This window comes from Sceloporus undulatus, chromosome 9, assembly GCF_019175285.1.
Source record: "Sceloporus undulatus isolate JIND9_A2432 ecotype Alabama chromosome 9, SceUnd_v1.1, whole genome shotgun sequence".
Lineage (NCBI taxonomy): Eukaryota > Metazoa > Chordata > Lepidosauria > Squamata > Phrynosomatidae > Sceloporus > Sceloporus undulatus.
This window is the reverse complement of record NC_056530.1, coordinates 16,343,800-16,362,065: the sequence shown is the minus strand read 5'-3', so window position 1 is coordinate 16,362,065 and position 18,266 is coordinate 16,343,800. Positions and strand designations below refer to the sequence as shown.

At 42.1% G+C, this 18,266-nt stretch overlaps 1 protein-coding gene across 2 annotated transcripts in view; it reads left to right on the top strand.

The window, feature by feature from the left end:
• APLP1 (amyloid beta precursor like protein 1) overlaps window positions 1–14,725 on the top strand; it is a 40,525-nt gene extending 25,800 nt beyond the window's left edge. Inside the window, exons 13-17 of one of the 2 annotated variants that reach the window (XM_042439938.1) lie at window positions 4,552–4,575; window positions 4,741–4,808; window positions 5,328–5,396; window positions 11,513–11,656; window positions 12,569–14,725. In XM_042439938.1, coding sequence (XP_042295872.1) covers window positions 4,552–4,575; window positions 4,741–4,808; window positions 5,328–5,396; window positions 11,513–11,656; window positions 12,569–12,667 — 404 coding nt within the window. In that variant the 3' untranslated portion in view covers window positions 12,668–14,725. The remainder of the gene's footprint in view (window positions 1–4,551; window positions 4,576–4,740; window positions 4,809–5,327; window positions 5,397–11,512; window positions 11,657–12,568) is intronic. The other variant, XM_042439939.1, reaches the window with a different exon arrangement.
• The last annotated feature ends 3,541 nt before the right edge of the window (window positions 14,726–18,266 follow it).

The following is an 18,266-nucleotide window of genomic DNA, read 5'->3' as shown; positions in this document are numbered from 1 at the left end:
TAGCAACCATAGTATCAGTAAACAGAAAAGAACTGTTTGTGGAGATATTCCAGATGTGGGAAAAGATGGTTGGTTTCAGTGACAGATTGCATCTGAGGATGAAAGGCTAATAAAGAGTTAGAAATGATGCTGAGGCTGCATCCCTGGTAGACTGTGAGATGATCAAAGTCCAAAGAAGCAGAGAGTAAAAGAGCCATCAAAGAGGGGGAAATGAATTTCTTTTAGATTCAATGGGAAGGAATAATTTGGTTGAGAGGAACAATAGTTTAGTATTACAATGTATGCTTTTCATACTTGAAACCTCAGGTTCAGTCCCTGATTTCTCCAGTGGCAACAGGATCTGTATTGAAGTATTACTTCAATAAACTTTAAAAATCCATTATTTTATCTAAGCAGACAATGCTGACCCTCACCTGGTTTAAGATACTTCCCTATGAGTTACTGGCTTTCTCCTAGTTTTAATTTTTAAAAAGATCAATTTCCAGAACCAGTATTTATAATCTCAGGTGAAATTGCTGAATATTTGGTGATTTACTGGAGAGCAGTGGCAGATCCCAGCAGGATGGAGAAGAGCAAATATTGCCCTCATCTTCAAAACAGGGGGGGGGGGGGGGGGAGGGAGGACCCAAATAATTATTCCCCAGTCAGCCTAACATCAATACCAGGGAAGACTCTAGAGCAGATCATTAAACAGACAGTCTGTAAGCACTTAGAAAGTATTACCATGAAGCTGGAGCATAATCAGAGGAGGGCAACCAAAATGGTGAAAGGTCTGGAAGCAAAGCCCTATGAGGAGCAGCTTAGGGAGCTAGGTATATGTAATCTGGAGAAGAAAAGGTTAAGGAGTGACATGATATCATATTGAGGGACAGCATATTGAAGTTGGAGCAAGCTTGTTTTCTGCTGCTGCAGAGACTAGGACATGGAGCAATGGATTCAAGTTACAAGATTAGCAACAAGTTCATGATGGTACATGCAGTTTGACAGTGGAATACGTTCCCTGGTGCTTATTGATTCATCTTATAATAAATGAATGCATAAGCAATAGCAGTGATGTTATCTCCTCAAGTATGCAGATTAGATGGAATGAAGTGTAACAGTTCCCTAGAGGAAGACAGTGACCTGGCAGTAAAATAAAAGATGGAAGATATGTGTGGCTCAAAAATAACTGCAATGGGCTACACCTCTTACACTGGCATTAATGCCCACATAGCTTAGTCATAGGAACGTTATTCACAGTTAACGGAAAGGTGTCCTATTGGGACTAGATTCTTCATCATCCACTATTCCTATCAACATGCTAACATTTTTATCTATATGTTCATAGTCCTCCAGATGGCAAACCAGGGTGATGTGATGTAAATTCAGTCCCAATAGAAGAAAAGGCTACTAGGGTAACAGAAGGAGATGCTCTGCCTCCTTTTCAAGAGAGCAGCTCCTCCAGCCTACTGAAAACATTCCACAGAAGAAGGGGCAGTCTGAATGGGATGAAGTGAGCCCTGCTGGCACAGTGGTTAAATGCCTGTAGTGCAGCCACTCACTCACAAACCGCAAGGTTGCAAGTTCAATACCAGCCAAGGGCTCAAGCTCGACTTAGGCTTGCAGCCTTCTGAGGTCACTAAAATGAGCACCCAGCTTGTTGGGGACAATTAGCTTACACATTGTAAACTGCTTAGGAGTGCTTCAGTGCACTGATAAAGTGGCATAGAAATGTACTTGCTATTGCTATTGCTTAAGTGCAGTGCCAGTGAAAATTGAGTGAAGGTACCTCCCATCAGCAGATCCCTTCTATTAGTTCAGATGCTAGATGCATTCAAATGTCTTTAAGGGGACTGACGAATCCATAGTGAATATTTCTGTTGGCTTTTAGCAGTGATAGTTGTGTAGGTTATTCAGTACTAACTGGTGGGGAGGAATGAACAGAGAAAGTTACTGCCTTCTCGTCTTGCATGCAGGTTTCCCAATAGACATATGGTTGGCTACTGAAGGATATAGGATGCTGCTAGATGCTGAATTACATGGGCTATTGTTCTGACCTGGCAGGGCACTTCTTCTATCTTTATTTCTTGCTGATGTGAGCAGTGTTTGCTCAGTGGTGTGTTGGCCACAGAGTTAATTAGAATCCTGTTCTTTGGTTTGTTGGAAGAGTCTATCAGGAAACACCAAAGGGAATATATTTAATTTAGAACTTTTTTCCCTGCTGTCATAATGCAACCTTCCCTGATCTGGTGCCTTCCATGTTTTGGAATTCATTTCCCATCAGTCCTATCTTCCAGCATGGTCTCAGTAGTTAAAATACTGGGAACTATCATCTAAAATGACTGGAAAGTACCAGCTTAGAGAGAACTGCTAGTGTTGTGCTGTTGAAAGTGGAACCATCCCTAAGCAAAAACAAAAATCAGGCTTATTTCTGCATCTCTCCAAATGTGCCTGCCACTGGCACAAACATGTTGATGTGCCAGTGTTCAAATTTTTTTGTCGCTGGTACAAGGAGATATAGCAGTTTTCCTTTCCCATTCTAGTCAGTGCAGTTTGTTTTAAATACACATCTTGTCTCAGGATACTAGCATCCTTCATGGGGCAAGCTGAGATAATAAGTCTACAAAAGGGATTCTAGTATTTTACTTGCATGAATGAAATAATGAGGTATACAGAAAATGCAAAAATTATTGCTCCAGCACAGCAATTCTCTGTTTTGGACTTCAGCTTCCATAATTCCTGATGGTTGGCCAAGTTGGCTGGGATTCTGAGATCTGAGATCCAAAACAAATGGAGGACTAAAGGTTGGGAACCACTGCTTCAGTGGGCTGAGAAATGAAACACATGGCCACCTTATCTAGCAGTATTCTCTGAGTGTTGGTCCATTGGAAGTCCTCTATGGACAGGGCATAATGGAGACGCTGTTCTTCACTGGCTGTCTCTAGAGTAGCTCAGATTTTAGAAATGTTAGAATGATGACAGTTCTTAGAATTCCCCAGCCAACATGGTCAGTGGTTATGCTGGCGGCAGGATTTGCAGACCTGTCATCCAAGAAAGTAGCATTTTCAGGCTCTGGTATAGCTGTCTACTCACATGTGTTTCTCTGAGTACTGAATTTATGAGCCACAGGAAGCAGAGGCAAGTATTAAGAAACTGGTTGATCTAGTCTGGTATGCCAGACATGGTTACCAGTAATCTGGTGATCAGAGAGATGGAATTTAGATGGAATTTAGCTTTCACTGAGGCTTCAAAACATGATAACTTTCATGGTGGCTTTCCCATACCAAGAACAGAAATAGTTCAACATGAGAATTAAGTAAAAACGTTTCTCTTTTTTCGTGCACCATGGAGCTCAATGGCTTTCCCGTATTTTTGGTGTTAGAGCAAATTTGTCTCCTCTTGACTTGTCTACTCACTTGAACTTTGAATGTGGAACCTTATTTAGAATAGAAGATTCTGGAACACATTCTAGGAGGTCACAGTTTGCTCAGGGCCAAACAACAGGTTATGATTAATTCATAGTGCACATCTTTGCTTCCAGTTGTGATTAAGCAATGACAGATGTGGGGCAATTGGTGGATGATGGTGATGAGCCAAACAGTTAGGAATATCATGGGGGGGGGGGGGTTACCATTAAAAATAGTTTGTACAATAGGGCTTTTAAAACCAATGGTCCCACCTATGTTGAGTAGTAATAGGGGAACATGGCCATGGAGGAAAAGGATAAATCCCACTATATATACACACATGTACACCTCTTTCCTAAGTTTCCCTTTGCACCTGATGTTTCTAAAATTGGAAAGTGGGTTGCTCTATATTACACAGGAAATATTACCTATTGGATGGCCCTTAGATCTTCATCTAGGACATAGATGGAGGATTATGTGACCCTCCAGAGTCTATTGGAGTGTAACTCCCATCGCTCCCCAATGAGTCTGTCACCTAGGGCTGATAGGAGTTGCAGTCCAATAACCCCTGAGGTCCACATATGCATCACCTGGTTAGACCTCTTGGGTCTCCATATAGGACTGTTGAATGAGCAGTTCTTTACAGCGAGGCTGCCTGTCTTTACTGTTTTTCTTTTTCAGGGAACACTTAATGACTGTCTAGTAAACCCCCAGCCTTCCCTCTGATACAGGTTGAGAATCATTTGCCCTAATTTAGGGGGGAGAAAAATGTGGTCCACAGGCTCCCTTTTGGATTTTTATAGCCTCCCAGGCTTCCCCAATACCCTGCAAAATCAAAAACACCATGCACCCTAGAAATCTTTTTCTCCCAGACATATACAGTATATACCAACAGCTCCAGAAAAACCAAAAAGCCACTACCATAATCTGGAAATCATAACCAGAAATGACTTCCAGTTGTGATTCTCCACAGGTGTGGAAATCCCCCCTCATTTCTAGTAATTTGCTCTAGTTACCAGCTTTGTCTCCAGTGTTTCAATGCCATGTTGTCTCTTTTTTCCCTTTAGTCTCAAAAATGTATTTCTTTTTCTGTTCTTTCCTCACCGCTCGCTGTGCTTTCTGCCATGCTCTCTCTTTCCTTCTGGTGCTTTTTGGGAACGGGCAGATTCTGAACAAGCTGACAAGAAAGGTGAGTGCCTAGCTCTAAACTTGACATCTTCTTCCCTGGGCTGTTTTCATGGTGGGAGGAAGGAGTTGGGGGGGGGGGATCAGTTTTGCTCAGAGGAGTCCAGATCAAAAGAAATGGGGGTACTCAATCTAACAATAAAAGTTAGAGGATTTTCTTTCTCTGCAGCTTCAGGACTGGCAGAATATGACTACCCAACCAGTGACAAGGCCTTGCTGTATGAATATGAACGTAAGGTAGGCTCAAAGGACTTCATTTGGCATTTGTTGGTTTTATATTTAATAATTACATTATAGCCTTCCTTTCTTCTGAAGGGCTTGGCACAGTGTATGTGGTTTTCTCCTTCACCCCACTCCCTATTTTAGCATCACAGAAGCTTTGTAAATTGGGATACGCTGAGAGTGGAGAGAAAACAGAACTGCAACTATTGGTAGATGCTTGAATGATTTTTAGTTCATTGAGAAATAATTCTGGCTCCCATCGTTTTAACAATAATGACAACAAAACATGCCCTTCTATAAATAATTCTGCTGATATAAAGAAAAGCTGGGATAACTGATAATGTTTTTGTAATCTCTGTTTCGGTTCTGATAAAACAAATGTATGGATATAATTCTTTCATTATATATTGTTTGGTGGGGCAGGTTAAATACTAAAAGAGAAACGCACAAATCTGTATGTTTCTGTGGTGAGCACAGAGCCAACTTTATGGTTAATTAAAGGATGCTTCAAAACAAGCCTTTCCTTCAACCTAGGTCAATGTGTCTACCTCAGATGTGAAAGGCATGGTGTACAAGTCCCAAGAGATACAACGTGATGAGCTGGTAAGTGGCTTTGGAGCCAGCCAGAAACACCTGGTCAGATGTGCATCCAATCCCAGCTTCCTATATATGATTCCTTTGTCCATATTAATTCAGTCATTCATTCACCCTCATCCAAAATCTTCCTTCTGAACACAGTTAGATGAGATGCTAAACTTAGGGCCCAAACAGACAGGCCAAAATAAAGCTGCTTCGGGTCACTTTCGAGGTATGCTGATTAAATGATGCATGCATCCTAAGAGGCCAGAAGCCACACAAAATCAATGCTCCAGTCATAAGGACTGGAGTACAGCTTTGGTGCAGCTTCTGGCCTCTTAAGATGTGTTTGTCATAGTTATCTCTAGAGTGCCAGCTTTTAAAAAAGAGGTTGGAGGGTAAATGGGCTCTACTCTCCTGTAGGTCCCAATTAAGGACACTAGATCCTTGTTAATATTTGGATGGAAGCCTTGCAATGAATACCAGGTGCGTCTAGACTATATGTCCACGGACAGAACTGGTAAAACCACCTCTGAGTATTCCTAAGACAATCTCTTGCATATGAAATTCTTGGGGGTCACCATAAGTCAACAGGCAACTTGAAAGCACATACACACACACAGAGGTCCCAAATGGGGCTACAGATGAGGACAACAAAGAGCTTGTTGTTCACTTCATGGTCCATGCCAAGTTTGTGAATCAAATCACCCATCCCTCACCCACATATTGGCCTAAGGTCAGCCTTATAACAAGCATCACATTTAATTGAACTGGGAGAGGTGCTAGTAATTTTTCTTTCTTTAAAAAAAAAATTAGACAACTCAAAAGATTCCCTTCCTGTAGTACCCTCCAGTTCTTCACTCCTTTATGATCATGTGTAGGAATGGGATGACAACTTCATCATTCATTTAAAAACAAACACAAATCTATTCCTGAAAGCATTTTTAATTGAAATAATGAAAGAGCTACTTTGAATCAATATTAGTTTTCATCTAGTTAAGCTGAAGCCATGCATGGAAAGAGTGGTGTGTTGGTATCTTGAAATACCCTATCTTGGAAACTAGTCCCTAAGATCTTTATGTGAAGCATCTCATGGTGGAAAATATAGCATAATACAGTGTAGTATACCACTTTTGCAAGAAGCAACCTGGCCTCTTTAGTGAAAAAGATCAGCTAGGAAGTAACAGGAAATGGTTTTGCCTAAGCATAGATTGGCAATGGTACTCTTTAGACATCAACTCCCCAAATCCCCCATCCAACACAGTAACTATTCCAAGCTCTATACCTGAGATTTGAAAGCTGCCTTGTATCATATCTATCCCTCTAACTCAGTATTATCTGCACTGACTAGAGGTGGCTCTGCAGAGTTTCAGACAGAAATCTTTCTTTAGCCCTAACTAGTTAGTTAACTACAGCTATACTGTAATTACTATAGTAGTGCTGCAAAGGAAGCATCGCCCTTCACAGTGTCACAATCACAGCGCAACTTAGTTATGCCTTAGTGGTTTGAAAAAGGAAAAGTAATTCCAAGTTATGTGATATCTGTAAATAGTTGCTTCCAAGTTCTATTTAAGATCACTTGATAAAAACCAGCCATTGCATCCTCTGATACTAAACTCAAGTTAAAAATATCTAGACTTGACACCTAGTAATGTTTGTTTGTGGTTCCAATGGAATACTAGTAACCTTTTAGCTCTCTAGTAAAAACACTGATGTTTCAATATACAGTGGCAAGGCACATGGATGCATCTCCCTACCAAACAGATGTTTGGCACTGTCACCTTTGGTGCTATCAATCACCTCTGGGAGATGGGAAGAAGGTGCTTTGATTCAATTTCTTTATCCTCACCTCCCCATCCCCCATCAAAAAGTAATAGATGCTGCTGTCAAAGCTGGCAGTACTGAGCATCTGCTTGGCAGGTGTGGGCAAGATTTCTGTGCAGTACTGAATTAACTCTGGGTGCTTAGGTTTTTGCCATGCCCAGCACCTTTCTGGGCCTGCTTTGTGCATTCAGTGAAAGATATTCTCCCTGCAGAACCTGGGCTTGAGAGCACAGATCACTTTGCTCAACCTGGATGCTAATGTCACAGCTATGCCATATTTTGAATTCCTTTAGGGGTCTTGGGTGAATTCCATCTGGTTTGGGTGATTTATGAGTTTAATCTATCAGTTTGTTCTAAAATGTCCTCCGAAGCCAATTCAGGTTGTGTCATTTCTTCAGATTTATTGCCTTTGTGGGGAACAGTTTGGGTGTCTCTCCCCAACCTTGTCTTTGTCTGTGACAGATGCAAAGCACTCATTTAACTTCTCTGCAATATTTCTGTCTTCCTTAAGTGCTCTTTTTACATCTTGATTGTCTAATGACCTGAGCAATTCTCTCTGGCAGGCTTCCCACTTCTAATGCAAGGCTTTTAAAATTCTTCTCCTTGGCTTTTATGTCTCTATCTTGATGTTTCTCATACTTCCTTCTCCTACCCCCTTTCTAGGATCGGAGGGGTTCTCCTTGCCTATTAGGCTTTTTATTATGCTTCAGCTGGTGGAATTTCAGCTTTATAGTTTTCCTTCATTTCAACTACATCTCTGCTTTTTTGGAAAGGACACTTTAATGCCATTTCATCATGTCAGCACATTCTGGGTTTTTGTTTTAAGGAATACTTTTGAAAATTGGACCAGCCAATTTTTAAGTATGTTTGGCCATGTTTTTGGCTCTTCTCCTTAGAGACGGATTCATGAGACATGTCTAAAAAGAATTGCTAAAAGAGGTGTTGGCTGTTTAGGGTTTTGGGACATTTTAGCTATGCTCTGTGGCAGAACTGGTTCAGGTGAAAGTAGACACAAATGAACCAGAATGAATGGGTGGCATAAACAGCATGACCCTGACATTTCATAGCTGTCCCAGCCACTATGTGAGGTGTACTAAGAGTATTGGGTGACCAAACAGTTTCTGGAGCAGGGAAAGCATCACTAGCATCCAGAAAAGAATACAACACAACTTGGAACCCCAAGAAGAACAAGGGAAAGGAAACTTTGGGGTAGACATATGGATCTTTTACATACACATACCCTCAAAAGCAGTTCAAATATATAACAATCAACAATAAAAGCAGTTTTAAAAGACAACTAATATGCTGAAAACAGGATCACCATAGCCAAAGTACTAGAGAGAAAGAACTTAAATAGAGCTCTGCTGGATAAGACCAAAGGTTGTTCACATCAAGAGTTCACCTGCCGTAAAGGACCAACTGGATGGTTAATGGGGACCTAGAAGATGAGTATGAGGCACCTTTCCATTTGTGCTCCCCAACAACTAGTGTTGAAAAATATGCAGCTTCTGATTATTGATATAATTACAACATAATGCTCTGCTTATTTCCCTAAAGCTGGCATCTCATTGGACTCTATGGAAATAGAATTCTAGACTTGATAGGGTTTTGGTCTTATCTGTCTATGCTTTGGTTCTTAGGACAGTGGAGTGGGAGCAGTAATGAACCAAATCCCTGCTCTAGACATAGATTATTCAGAAACAGGGGAGAAGGCATAATCCAGTGATGGTGAACCTTTTTGAGTCCGAGTGCCCAAACTGCAACCCAAAACCCACTTATTTATTGCAAAGTGCCATGTCCCTCTGGCTTTCTAGTAACAACCTCTGGCAAACTCTGTGCTGGGACGATGGCACATGTGCCCACAGAGAGGGCTCTGAGTGCCGCCTCTGGCACATGTGCCTCAGTGGCTGTATTGCCCTTCCTTGGCTTTTTCCAACAAAAGTCAGAGGAGCCATCTGTTTTAAGTCAGAGCTTCAAACATTACTTTTCAAAATTATTTGGTACAATTCCAGTTCCATGACTCCAAAGAGTTAATTCCCATCATAGTAACATTTTTACAGTAACATTTTACCATTCTCTAAATAGTTACTTTTAGCAATTCTTTTAAAAGTCTGGATAGGTTGGGAGGGGGGTGTAATCCAGCACCACAAGGCAAATATAAGCCAATACCTAAACCATGTGATATCCCTTCTGTGCCATTTAGAGATGCCGCTTCACTGTAACGAATTAGAAAAGTATCAGATTACCATTATACTGCAAAAGAATTGGTGTTATCCCCTTATTAAGTTACAGTTCTATCATATAGTTACACTTTAGTTATCAAGGCATAATAATTGCAATTCACTAGTTATTTGTAATTGGTTACTTCCAAACTCTGGAAAAAATAATCGCAGCCCATCATCCCAATACCTTTCTTTTGTCCCCAGCAACTAATTTTGATTTGGGGCTCCATTGTGGACCTGGGAAGTAATAAGAAACAGAAGATTTGGAGCATGTGTTTCCCTTGAGTATTATCTGGGAGTAAAAGCAGAGTTGCAGAGGCAAGGAAGTACTATTTATCACATCACATTCTTATGCATGTTTCCTCTAATATCTTTATTATTCCTTTGATGATAGGCTGAATTCCAGATCCCCATTAGAGTCAGTTGACTCTGTGCCCTTGTACATCTGTTGTAACATAAAACGCCAGCTACACCTTGGTCTCTGCCTTCTCTGTTGTGGTGGTTGGGTGTTAGTTGAGCTCTTTTCCAAGAGGATCACTGGCATCAGATTACTCAGCAGGAAACTGAGAATTTAGGTTGAATCTCTGCAGAATCCCACAACAAAGAAAAATCCCGAGGGAGTAAAAAAAAAATCCATTCCCATGACTGAGGTCACCCTCTGCTTTATGTCACGTTTCTCTTTATTGTTCATTGATTTTTTAAAGCTATGTGAAGGGAAGAAATTTGTTTGATTTGTGGACCCAAAAGACTCTGGAGGTCGAGGAAACTGGAGATGGAAGTTATTTCACTTTGGATAAAGCAAACTTGGAAACGCTGATTAATTTAGCTTGGCCACAGGTGTATTGTTTTATATATATATATATATATATATATATATATATATATATATATACACATATACATACACACTGTCAAACCAGCCGATGGCAACATCTAACCTTAGCGTGTGTTGTCAGATGATGCTAAGTTTGCTCTAGTCTGTTCCAGACATGGTGAAATGGCAGCATTATTTTTCAAACTCAAGAATATTGTAACTTTTTATATCTGAATTGCAGATGTGAGAACTGGAAACATTGACTTAACTACCATTTGTAAAAATGGCCATGGGCATATGAAGAAATCTAGTTTTACTTCTCTCCGAATGCCTGACAAAGGCTGAGGGGATCAAAAGCTTACTGTAAACACTCTTGAACTTTGCAAAGACTGATGTAATCTTCACCTAATCCTTTTCTTCTTTAAAAATAAGTAATGCTTTTTGTGTGCAAAGTCGTTTCCAGTCTTTATTCTTACAAAAACCCTATAAACAAAACCACTATTCACATCAATACAGGGGGGAATGGAGGGTGATATGTGGTTTTTCATTGCATCGTGATCAGAAGCACCATTCCATACATAACATGATAGTGAAACCATGTTGGTCATTGGATGTACCCACAAAAGAGGGCTGCAGCCATTTCTCTTGAATTCAGGTGCTTGAATGTTGGTCAGTGTAGAAATGAAACTCCAAAATTACTCCAAAAACAAGGTACATAGTCATAGAGATCCCAAAGTTTGCGGAAGTATATATTGATGATGATCATGGTAATAAATAAGAAGATTCAACGTGGACTTCTTTAAGCTCAGCCTAGAGAGATAAGAGAACTTAGACTGAGAATAATTGTCTTGTTTAAGGACAGAATTTCTTATGCATTTTGAACTAATTTCTTCCCTGGGCATTTTAGGAGCTGGAGATAGTGCCGTGTTTAGCAATAGGAAACCAAGTGGATAAGTGTTTTGAGTGTAGAAGTGAACAGAAACCAGTCATATAAAAGCTGTCACTAATAGGTTACTTCAGAAAGCTGACTCTATGCTTAGCATTTAAAAAACATTACATTAGTATTTTAAAATATAGAAACTGCTTCTCCTATTGGTGGGCACTTTCTCCCACAAGGAAGCCATAACTTAGGGAACATCTGGCATTCCAGATGTTGTTGACCTGCAACTATTTTCAGTCCTAACTGGGATAACTAATAGTGAGTGGTGGTCAAAGTTTTAGTCTAGCAATATGAATTGCAAAGTGTTGGGTACTAAGATCTCATTCAATCTCTTCCTCTGCAGGAGCCAGACACTTTGGTAACCATTAACCGGGGCGCCCTGATTGGTCTCCTTGTGGTGGCGGTGGCTGTTGCCATGGTCATCATCATCAGCCTCCTGATGGTTCGCCGAAAGCCCTACGGGACCATCAGCCACGGCATCGTTGAGGTAAGGCAGGAAGGAGCCCTTTGCCATAGTCAAAGTGCAAAGTTACTAGAGTTTAAGACTTGAATGGTCAAGGGCAAGGGGAGTGGAGACCTTTGAATTATTCTCCTACTAGTATCAAAATCTGAACCAGAGAGGTATGACAGCTTCTCGCTCTGCCAGTGTTCCCCATGCCCCCCAAAATGTTCCCTTCCCCTTCCTTTTAATTTTCAGTCTGCAGTAATGATGAGAGCACTGCATCTTCTCGCTACATTACTTGGCAATATAGAGTAGGGTGCCAGGAGGAGAAATGTGGTGAATCTTTGAACCAGCAGTATTTTCTAGGGATTGCTGTCCTTGTCACCAAAATTTTGATACCAAACTACTTAAATGCACTATTTAAGTATACCCATTTAAGTACTTTTAAGATTCATTTATAGATAGATTTAATAATTAACCAAGTGTGAGCAATGGACTGTGCTTATTAACAAGGGTGGAGGGATTATTTGTTCAAATGAAATTAATTTTTGCAAATATGAATTAATCAATTATTACAGACCGTTAAAGGAAGAGGAGTTACAGTATATTTCAAGAGACAGTTTTAAATCTCTGTGATAGATATCACTGGCCTGTTACAGACTGCCAAAATAAAGCTGCTTCGGGTCTCTTTGGAGGTATGCTATTTAAATGATGCATGGGTCCTAAGAGTCCGGAGGTCACGCCAAAGCCACACTCCATTCCTAAGTACTGGAGTGCAGCTTTGGTGGAGCTTCCGGATTCTTAGGGTGCATGCATCATTTAAACAGCATACCTCCAAAGAGACCGGAAGCAGCTTTATTTTGGCAGTCTGTAACAGGCCACTCTCTCCATTCCTCCCACAGGTCTGTTAGCTCTATTGCTGTGTTCAACCTTCTCTTTTTATCCCTTACATTGCAGGTGGACCCCATGGTTAGTCCTGAGGAGCGACAGCTGAACAAGATGCAAAACCATGGCTATGAGAACCCCACCTACAAATTCTTTGAAGAGATGAATTGAGTTTCCTTGATGCAAGGGGATGTGGGGTCACTGGGGTAGTGGGCATTACCATGTGGGTGGGAGGGAGTGGTATCTACAGGGAGAGGGGTAGGTTCCACATGTACTTCCACACAAAGCCACCCTCTTTTTCTCTGCCCTGGCTGAGCCTTGCCCTCACCCCACCCCCATTCCTCTTCTGCCATGTTTTTGTTCTTCCATTTGCCACATTCCTCCTCTCATATACCCATCCATTTGGGCTTTACAGCTCCCATCACTGGCCTACCACTTGCCATTTCCTCCACTACCATCTCATTCCTCACAACTTGAATATTTCACCACTTCTAACTGTCCACACACACACACACACACACAAGCTCCTGGTTTCAGGTGCCATCTCTGGGTATCTCAGCTACTGTCATCTGAATACCTCCACAATGTGCAGCTATCTGAACCACTTGTTAAATCTGCTATATAATTGCAGGCACCAAGAACTACATGCACACATACCCTAAAAACTCTCATGCGTGCACATCACTAACCAATGCTCCATTCATTGTCTAGGGCTTTCACATGTGCATCAACTTGCACAGGGCCAGCTGTTGTTACAAAAATACAGCCTATGTACTGTAACCTGTGTTCCTCACCTCAGAACCATAGACATGTCTGTAACACTTTAACACAGAGCTGCAGCCTTCCTATAGTCTGTCCATAGCACCCATATGTGACTCCATCTTGCAGAGATTTTTAAGGGGGAAAAAATCATGGAAAAGCCCATAGTTTATGCGTGAGACCAGAGTGTTGCATACACTCAAATTACCCATTGCAACCCTACCCTGCCTCCAGCATAGGTATCACCACCACTTACACTTGCTTGCCTTTTCTTTCTCCACATGTATTATGCTTCCTTTTGAATTCCTCACTAGTTGCACTTAATTTATTGGAAAGCCAGCTAAGCAGGGTTGACTAGGCTACATTAACTTTCTGCTTCCTTTGGCCTAGTTAACTTCCATCAGCACCTTCGGTACTAGTTTGGACAGGGGAGACCAAGGATCTAAGCTCTTCCTACCACCCACCTATTCTCTCTCCCTCTTCAAAAGATGTACAGTTTTGCTGAAACAGATCAAAGGACTAGTTTTTGTCCATCCCTCAAGTTTCAAACCTGGAAAATCAGTTCACCAGAGATTAGAGGTAGAATGAAGGATTTCATTAGAGGGCTAGGCCAGTGAGCTTACTCCAGTTTTTGTCACTTTGGTGGGATGTTTTCTTTTTGGTAGAAATTTGCCAGTAGGGTGCTGCCATATGATTGGGTTCCTTTCCAAAAGCAATGCGTCTTCCAGGATGTGCCATCTTGTTATCTGAACTTCAGGAAAGATTGGGGACCATTTGGGCTGCTATCTCACTATCTCTGATGGTGTCTGCCAAATGCACTGTAATTTCTATCCATTACTGGAGTGTATGGGATTATAGGCTTAGTTTTGCCTCGGAACTGTACCATTGTACTCGCTTTTGTAAGGTTGCAGTTGGGCAGCAGACTAAAGAAAATAACACATGGTTTGCAGATATTAATGGGGCTCTTGAGATAGATTAGAGGTTTGATTAGGGGTTCATACAGATTGCCAGTGGCTGTATTTTTATTTCTGTCTCCCCTCATGCCCTCCCCTCTTTGGACAGGCATTGGGCATCCTAGAAATAAAGGACTGCTAGATCCTCTCACAAAGGGCTCTTGACTTTTTAAGACTTGGATGGAAGAGAGAAGGGCGGGAGGTTCTACCATAGAAGCCACTTCATGTGACAGAGCCCTCCTTAAAGTCTGGGAGTCCCACAGGTGGGCCTGACACCCTGCTTGCATTTCTGCGAAGAACGAATGTACAATTTTGTGCCCAGAATGCTCTCCACTCCTTTTATTCCATTGTTACTAATTTACTTCCTTCCCATCCTCATTCTGTTCTGCTTTTAGTTCATGTCCTTTTCAAGCTGACATTCTTGAAATCAAGATGCAAATGTCAAGAGACAAACCAGGAGATGGATTTCAGTTGCCAGCGCTTCCCCCAAACTAATAAAATGTTGTCACTTCTCTAACCCCAGAGCTGAGCCTGGACTCTTAAATAAAGTGTTGGTGGGGTAGTGGTTGGGGGAAGATAATGGAGTTGGGTTCCATTCTTTGCTAGGATTATGAATTTATAAAGAGGTTGAGCAAGGAGAACAAAGGATGAATTAATTAGTTTTCTCAGATATTTTGGCCTACTTATACAGATGGTCATGGATGGTCTTTAGGTTCTTCCTTCCATCACCCCACCCAGGTATTCTGGTTCCCCTCCACCTTTCCTGATTAGAGCAAACTGTGGTTGGTCACGATGTCAAATCAAGTGGTTTGTGGAATCTAATGATTTGGACACCTTGGCAAACTATGATTTGTTCCAAGCCATGGAAGATGAAGGGAGAGGTTATGGGGTCAAACCCTGTTTGTACTAGACAAACTAAGTTGTGGCCAGGCTTATTTGACATTCTGTTAAGTTTTAACAAGACTCATCATCACTTGACAACGGGACCTCCAACAGCTAGTAGGCAGCATCTATGATGTAACTAGTACTGATCATGCACCATGAGGAACTCTTCGCTGTAGTATTGCTTAAGATATAGTTCTGTGTTCAGTTGCAAGGCTTGACCATGTGGAAATCATGTTTTCAAGCAGGATTTAGAGCAGTGATGCCCAAGATTGGGTCCTGAAATGCTAAACTACAACTCCAGCATTACTGTTGGCTATGTAAATACGAGTTGTAATTCAATAACAATGGCTAGGGTGCCAAGGGTGAGAACTAGTGCTTCCCAATATGAGAAGGAGCAGGCAACTCCCATGATTAATATATCCCAGACTGAATGATGATAGGCATTCTGTTTTCTTACTTATTGGAGAAAGGTAGCAACAGATAAAGCAGGTACTGTATATGGGATGTGTGAATTGCATGTCCCCTACAACATGGACGTGGAAGGCCTGGCAGGTGCATTAAGTACCAGCTGAAATACATAGAAGGAAATTAAGACAAATCTTAGCTAAAGGGGCTGTCCTCATATCTGGCCACTTTGGGGACATGGCATGCAGATGACGCACACCCGTGATGTGACTGGAAGCCACTCTGAGGCTGCCTAAGGTGGCTCAAAGCCACTGGAAAAAGGAGTGGCAAAAACCAATCCTTTCTGGTAGCCCATTTGGGACCACAGCAGCAGCACACTTTCAGAGCAAGCCATCTGGTTGCTGCGGTCCCTGGCCAATCGCAGCTAGAGATTTCCAATGGACTGTCTGATGAGACAGCCGCAGATGGATTGCAGTTTACCATGTGGGAAATGCAGATGTGCAGAGAATAGTCAAATGTCAACCAATAATGAATGGGGATGGCAAAGATACTAATGATCAGTTGGAGCCAACAAGTCTGACTTTTGTCTGTTAGTGGAGTCATTAAACGTTGTTACCTTCCCACACAAGTGGTACCTATTTCTCCTTGCATTTTGCATGCTTTTGAACTGCTAGGTTGGCAGAAGCTGGAACAAGTGACAGGAGCTCACCCCATCATGTGGCACTTGGGCCTCGAACTGCCGACCTTCTGACCATCAAAACTGGTGTCTTAACCACTAAGCAACTACACAGAAATGAACATATACAGCTTCCTCCTGAAAATGCAGACCATGATCCAAGAATCAAAATCATTTTTGGTGGCACCATCTGCAGAGCCAGTCATTCACCTCTGCTATTTTTCTCTCTCCTTCTGAATCATGCCCTTCAACTGGGAGAAAAGATGAGATAATAACATGTGCATCCAACTCTTTCAGCTTCCTACCCAGAGCCTCATAATTTCTCAGGATATTCTGAAGGCTGTTCCTTGCAGTATCATTGGTTCCCACGTGGACCAAAAAGGAGGAATAATTGTCAGTGGGCTTGACAAGTCATAGATTTCCCCCCCAGGGAAATAACATACCTCCCGAGACATCTTGTGCACACCACTACTGTACTGTGTACACAGCAGTAAGAACTCCCCTGTGACCATTAAGCACCTCCTCCAAGGCTTAGCAGTGGCTGTTTCCTGTGCTGGTGCTAACAAGGTCTCCTGCACTTTCCCTGTTGCTCTCCCTCATCCCTGATAAGGAAGAGAGCTTCAAGTCCGTCCTGTAGCTACAGGCTCACAGAAAGATCCCTGGTTTTCCTGTTTCTGTATATCACATTCCTACAACTGTATGGGAACTTACCTCCTCCCCAGAAACTACTACTTTGTATTCCCCATCCAGGACAGTCTGTATCACTCTCCAAGAAATCCTCATATTCCCTAATATGCTGAAGTGTACATACCCGGGCCACCAGCTGCTGGACTTTCTCTTCCAATAGGGCTACCTACTTGCACTTGGTGCAGGTGAAGTTACTCACATCCACTGGCAAGAAAAACATTACAGAGTTATTGCAAGTGACTGCAGCAGCTCCCTCACTATCCATCTTTGGTAGTCTTAAGATGGTAGTCTTAAGACTGAAAAAGGACTCGGCTCCCTCCTCAATCTTCCCTGCTAAAAACTCACACAAAACACCCCTGTTTTTCAAACCTGTTCACCAAGTTCCAGAGACTGGAGATACAGCTATATAGAAAGCTACTGGCTGCTAACTCCTTCCCCAGCCAACCGTTTGACTCACTTCCTATGAGCAAAAGCCTATCCTCCCTGAGATCAGGTGCTCAGGACCTGAGTCTACACTCAATAGAACAACAGAGTGCTAACAAGCACACAGTCACACCTCCACTCAGCTCCCACAATCAACCAGTCTTCACATAACAGACAAAAGGTTACAAACTACAACAGAACATATGACTCTACAGCACATACCAGCAAGCCTCTACTAGGCTCAAAGCAAAACAGGCAACCGTTCCCCAACTGACCCTCACTCTTGACCCAGGGGAGCAATCTGTTGATGCAGACAGCTGTTTGTATCTTGACAACTGACCCCGCCACTAGAAGCAAAGTCCATGGCATTCATTTCGAGAACAGCAGGTAAGACTGGTGCACAAGAGTGCAGACCATATTTCTTGGAGGGAAACAGCAAATGTGTTAGGCATGAACCATGCACTCTGGTGGTTAGTCTGGCTTGCTTCTCCTAAGAAAAGCTTGGGAAGGATCCTTCCACTTCAAGCCTGTTGCCCATCACTTTTGCTGTTCATCTCCAAGAAACACATTCTGTGCTCTGGGAACAGGTTTTGCCTGATGCTCCTAGGAAAAGCTTTGGAAGGATCCTCTGATGTGCAGCAGGGACAGCCTACCAAGCCCTCAACCTTCACCTCAAGCCCATGGTCTAATGCATTTACTGTTCTCCTCAGAGAAATGCACCACATGCTCTAGATTTGAGGCAGGGCTTGAGATCTACTCAGCAGCCCGTTCCCCCTTAACAATGGAGAAGCCTTCCAAAGCTTTTCAAAAGGTTGAAAGCAATCCCGAGGGCCATCCAGTCCAACCTCCTTCTGCTGTGAAGAAGTTCACATTTTTTTCTGGGTAATAAAGTCCATCCAATTATTATTACTGTTGTTGTTATATTTATTTGTATCCTGCTCTTTTCTCAGAACTGGGACTCACAGCGGCTTCACAATATTAA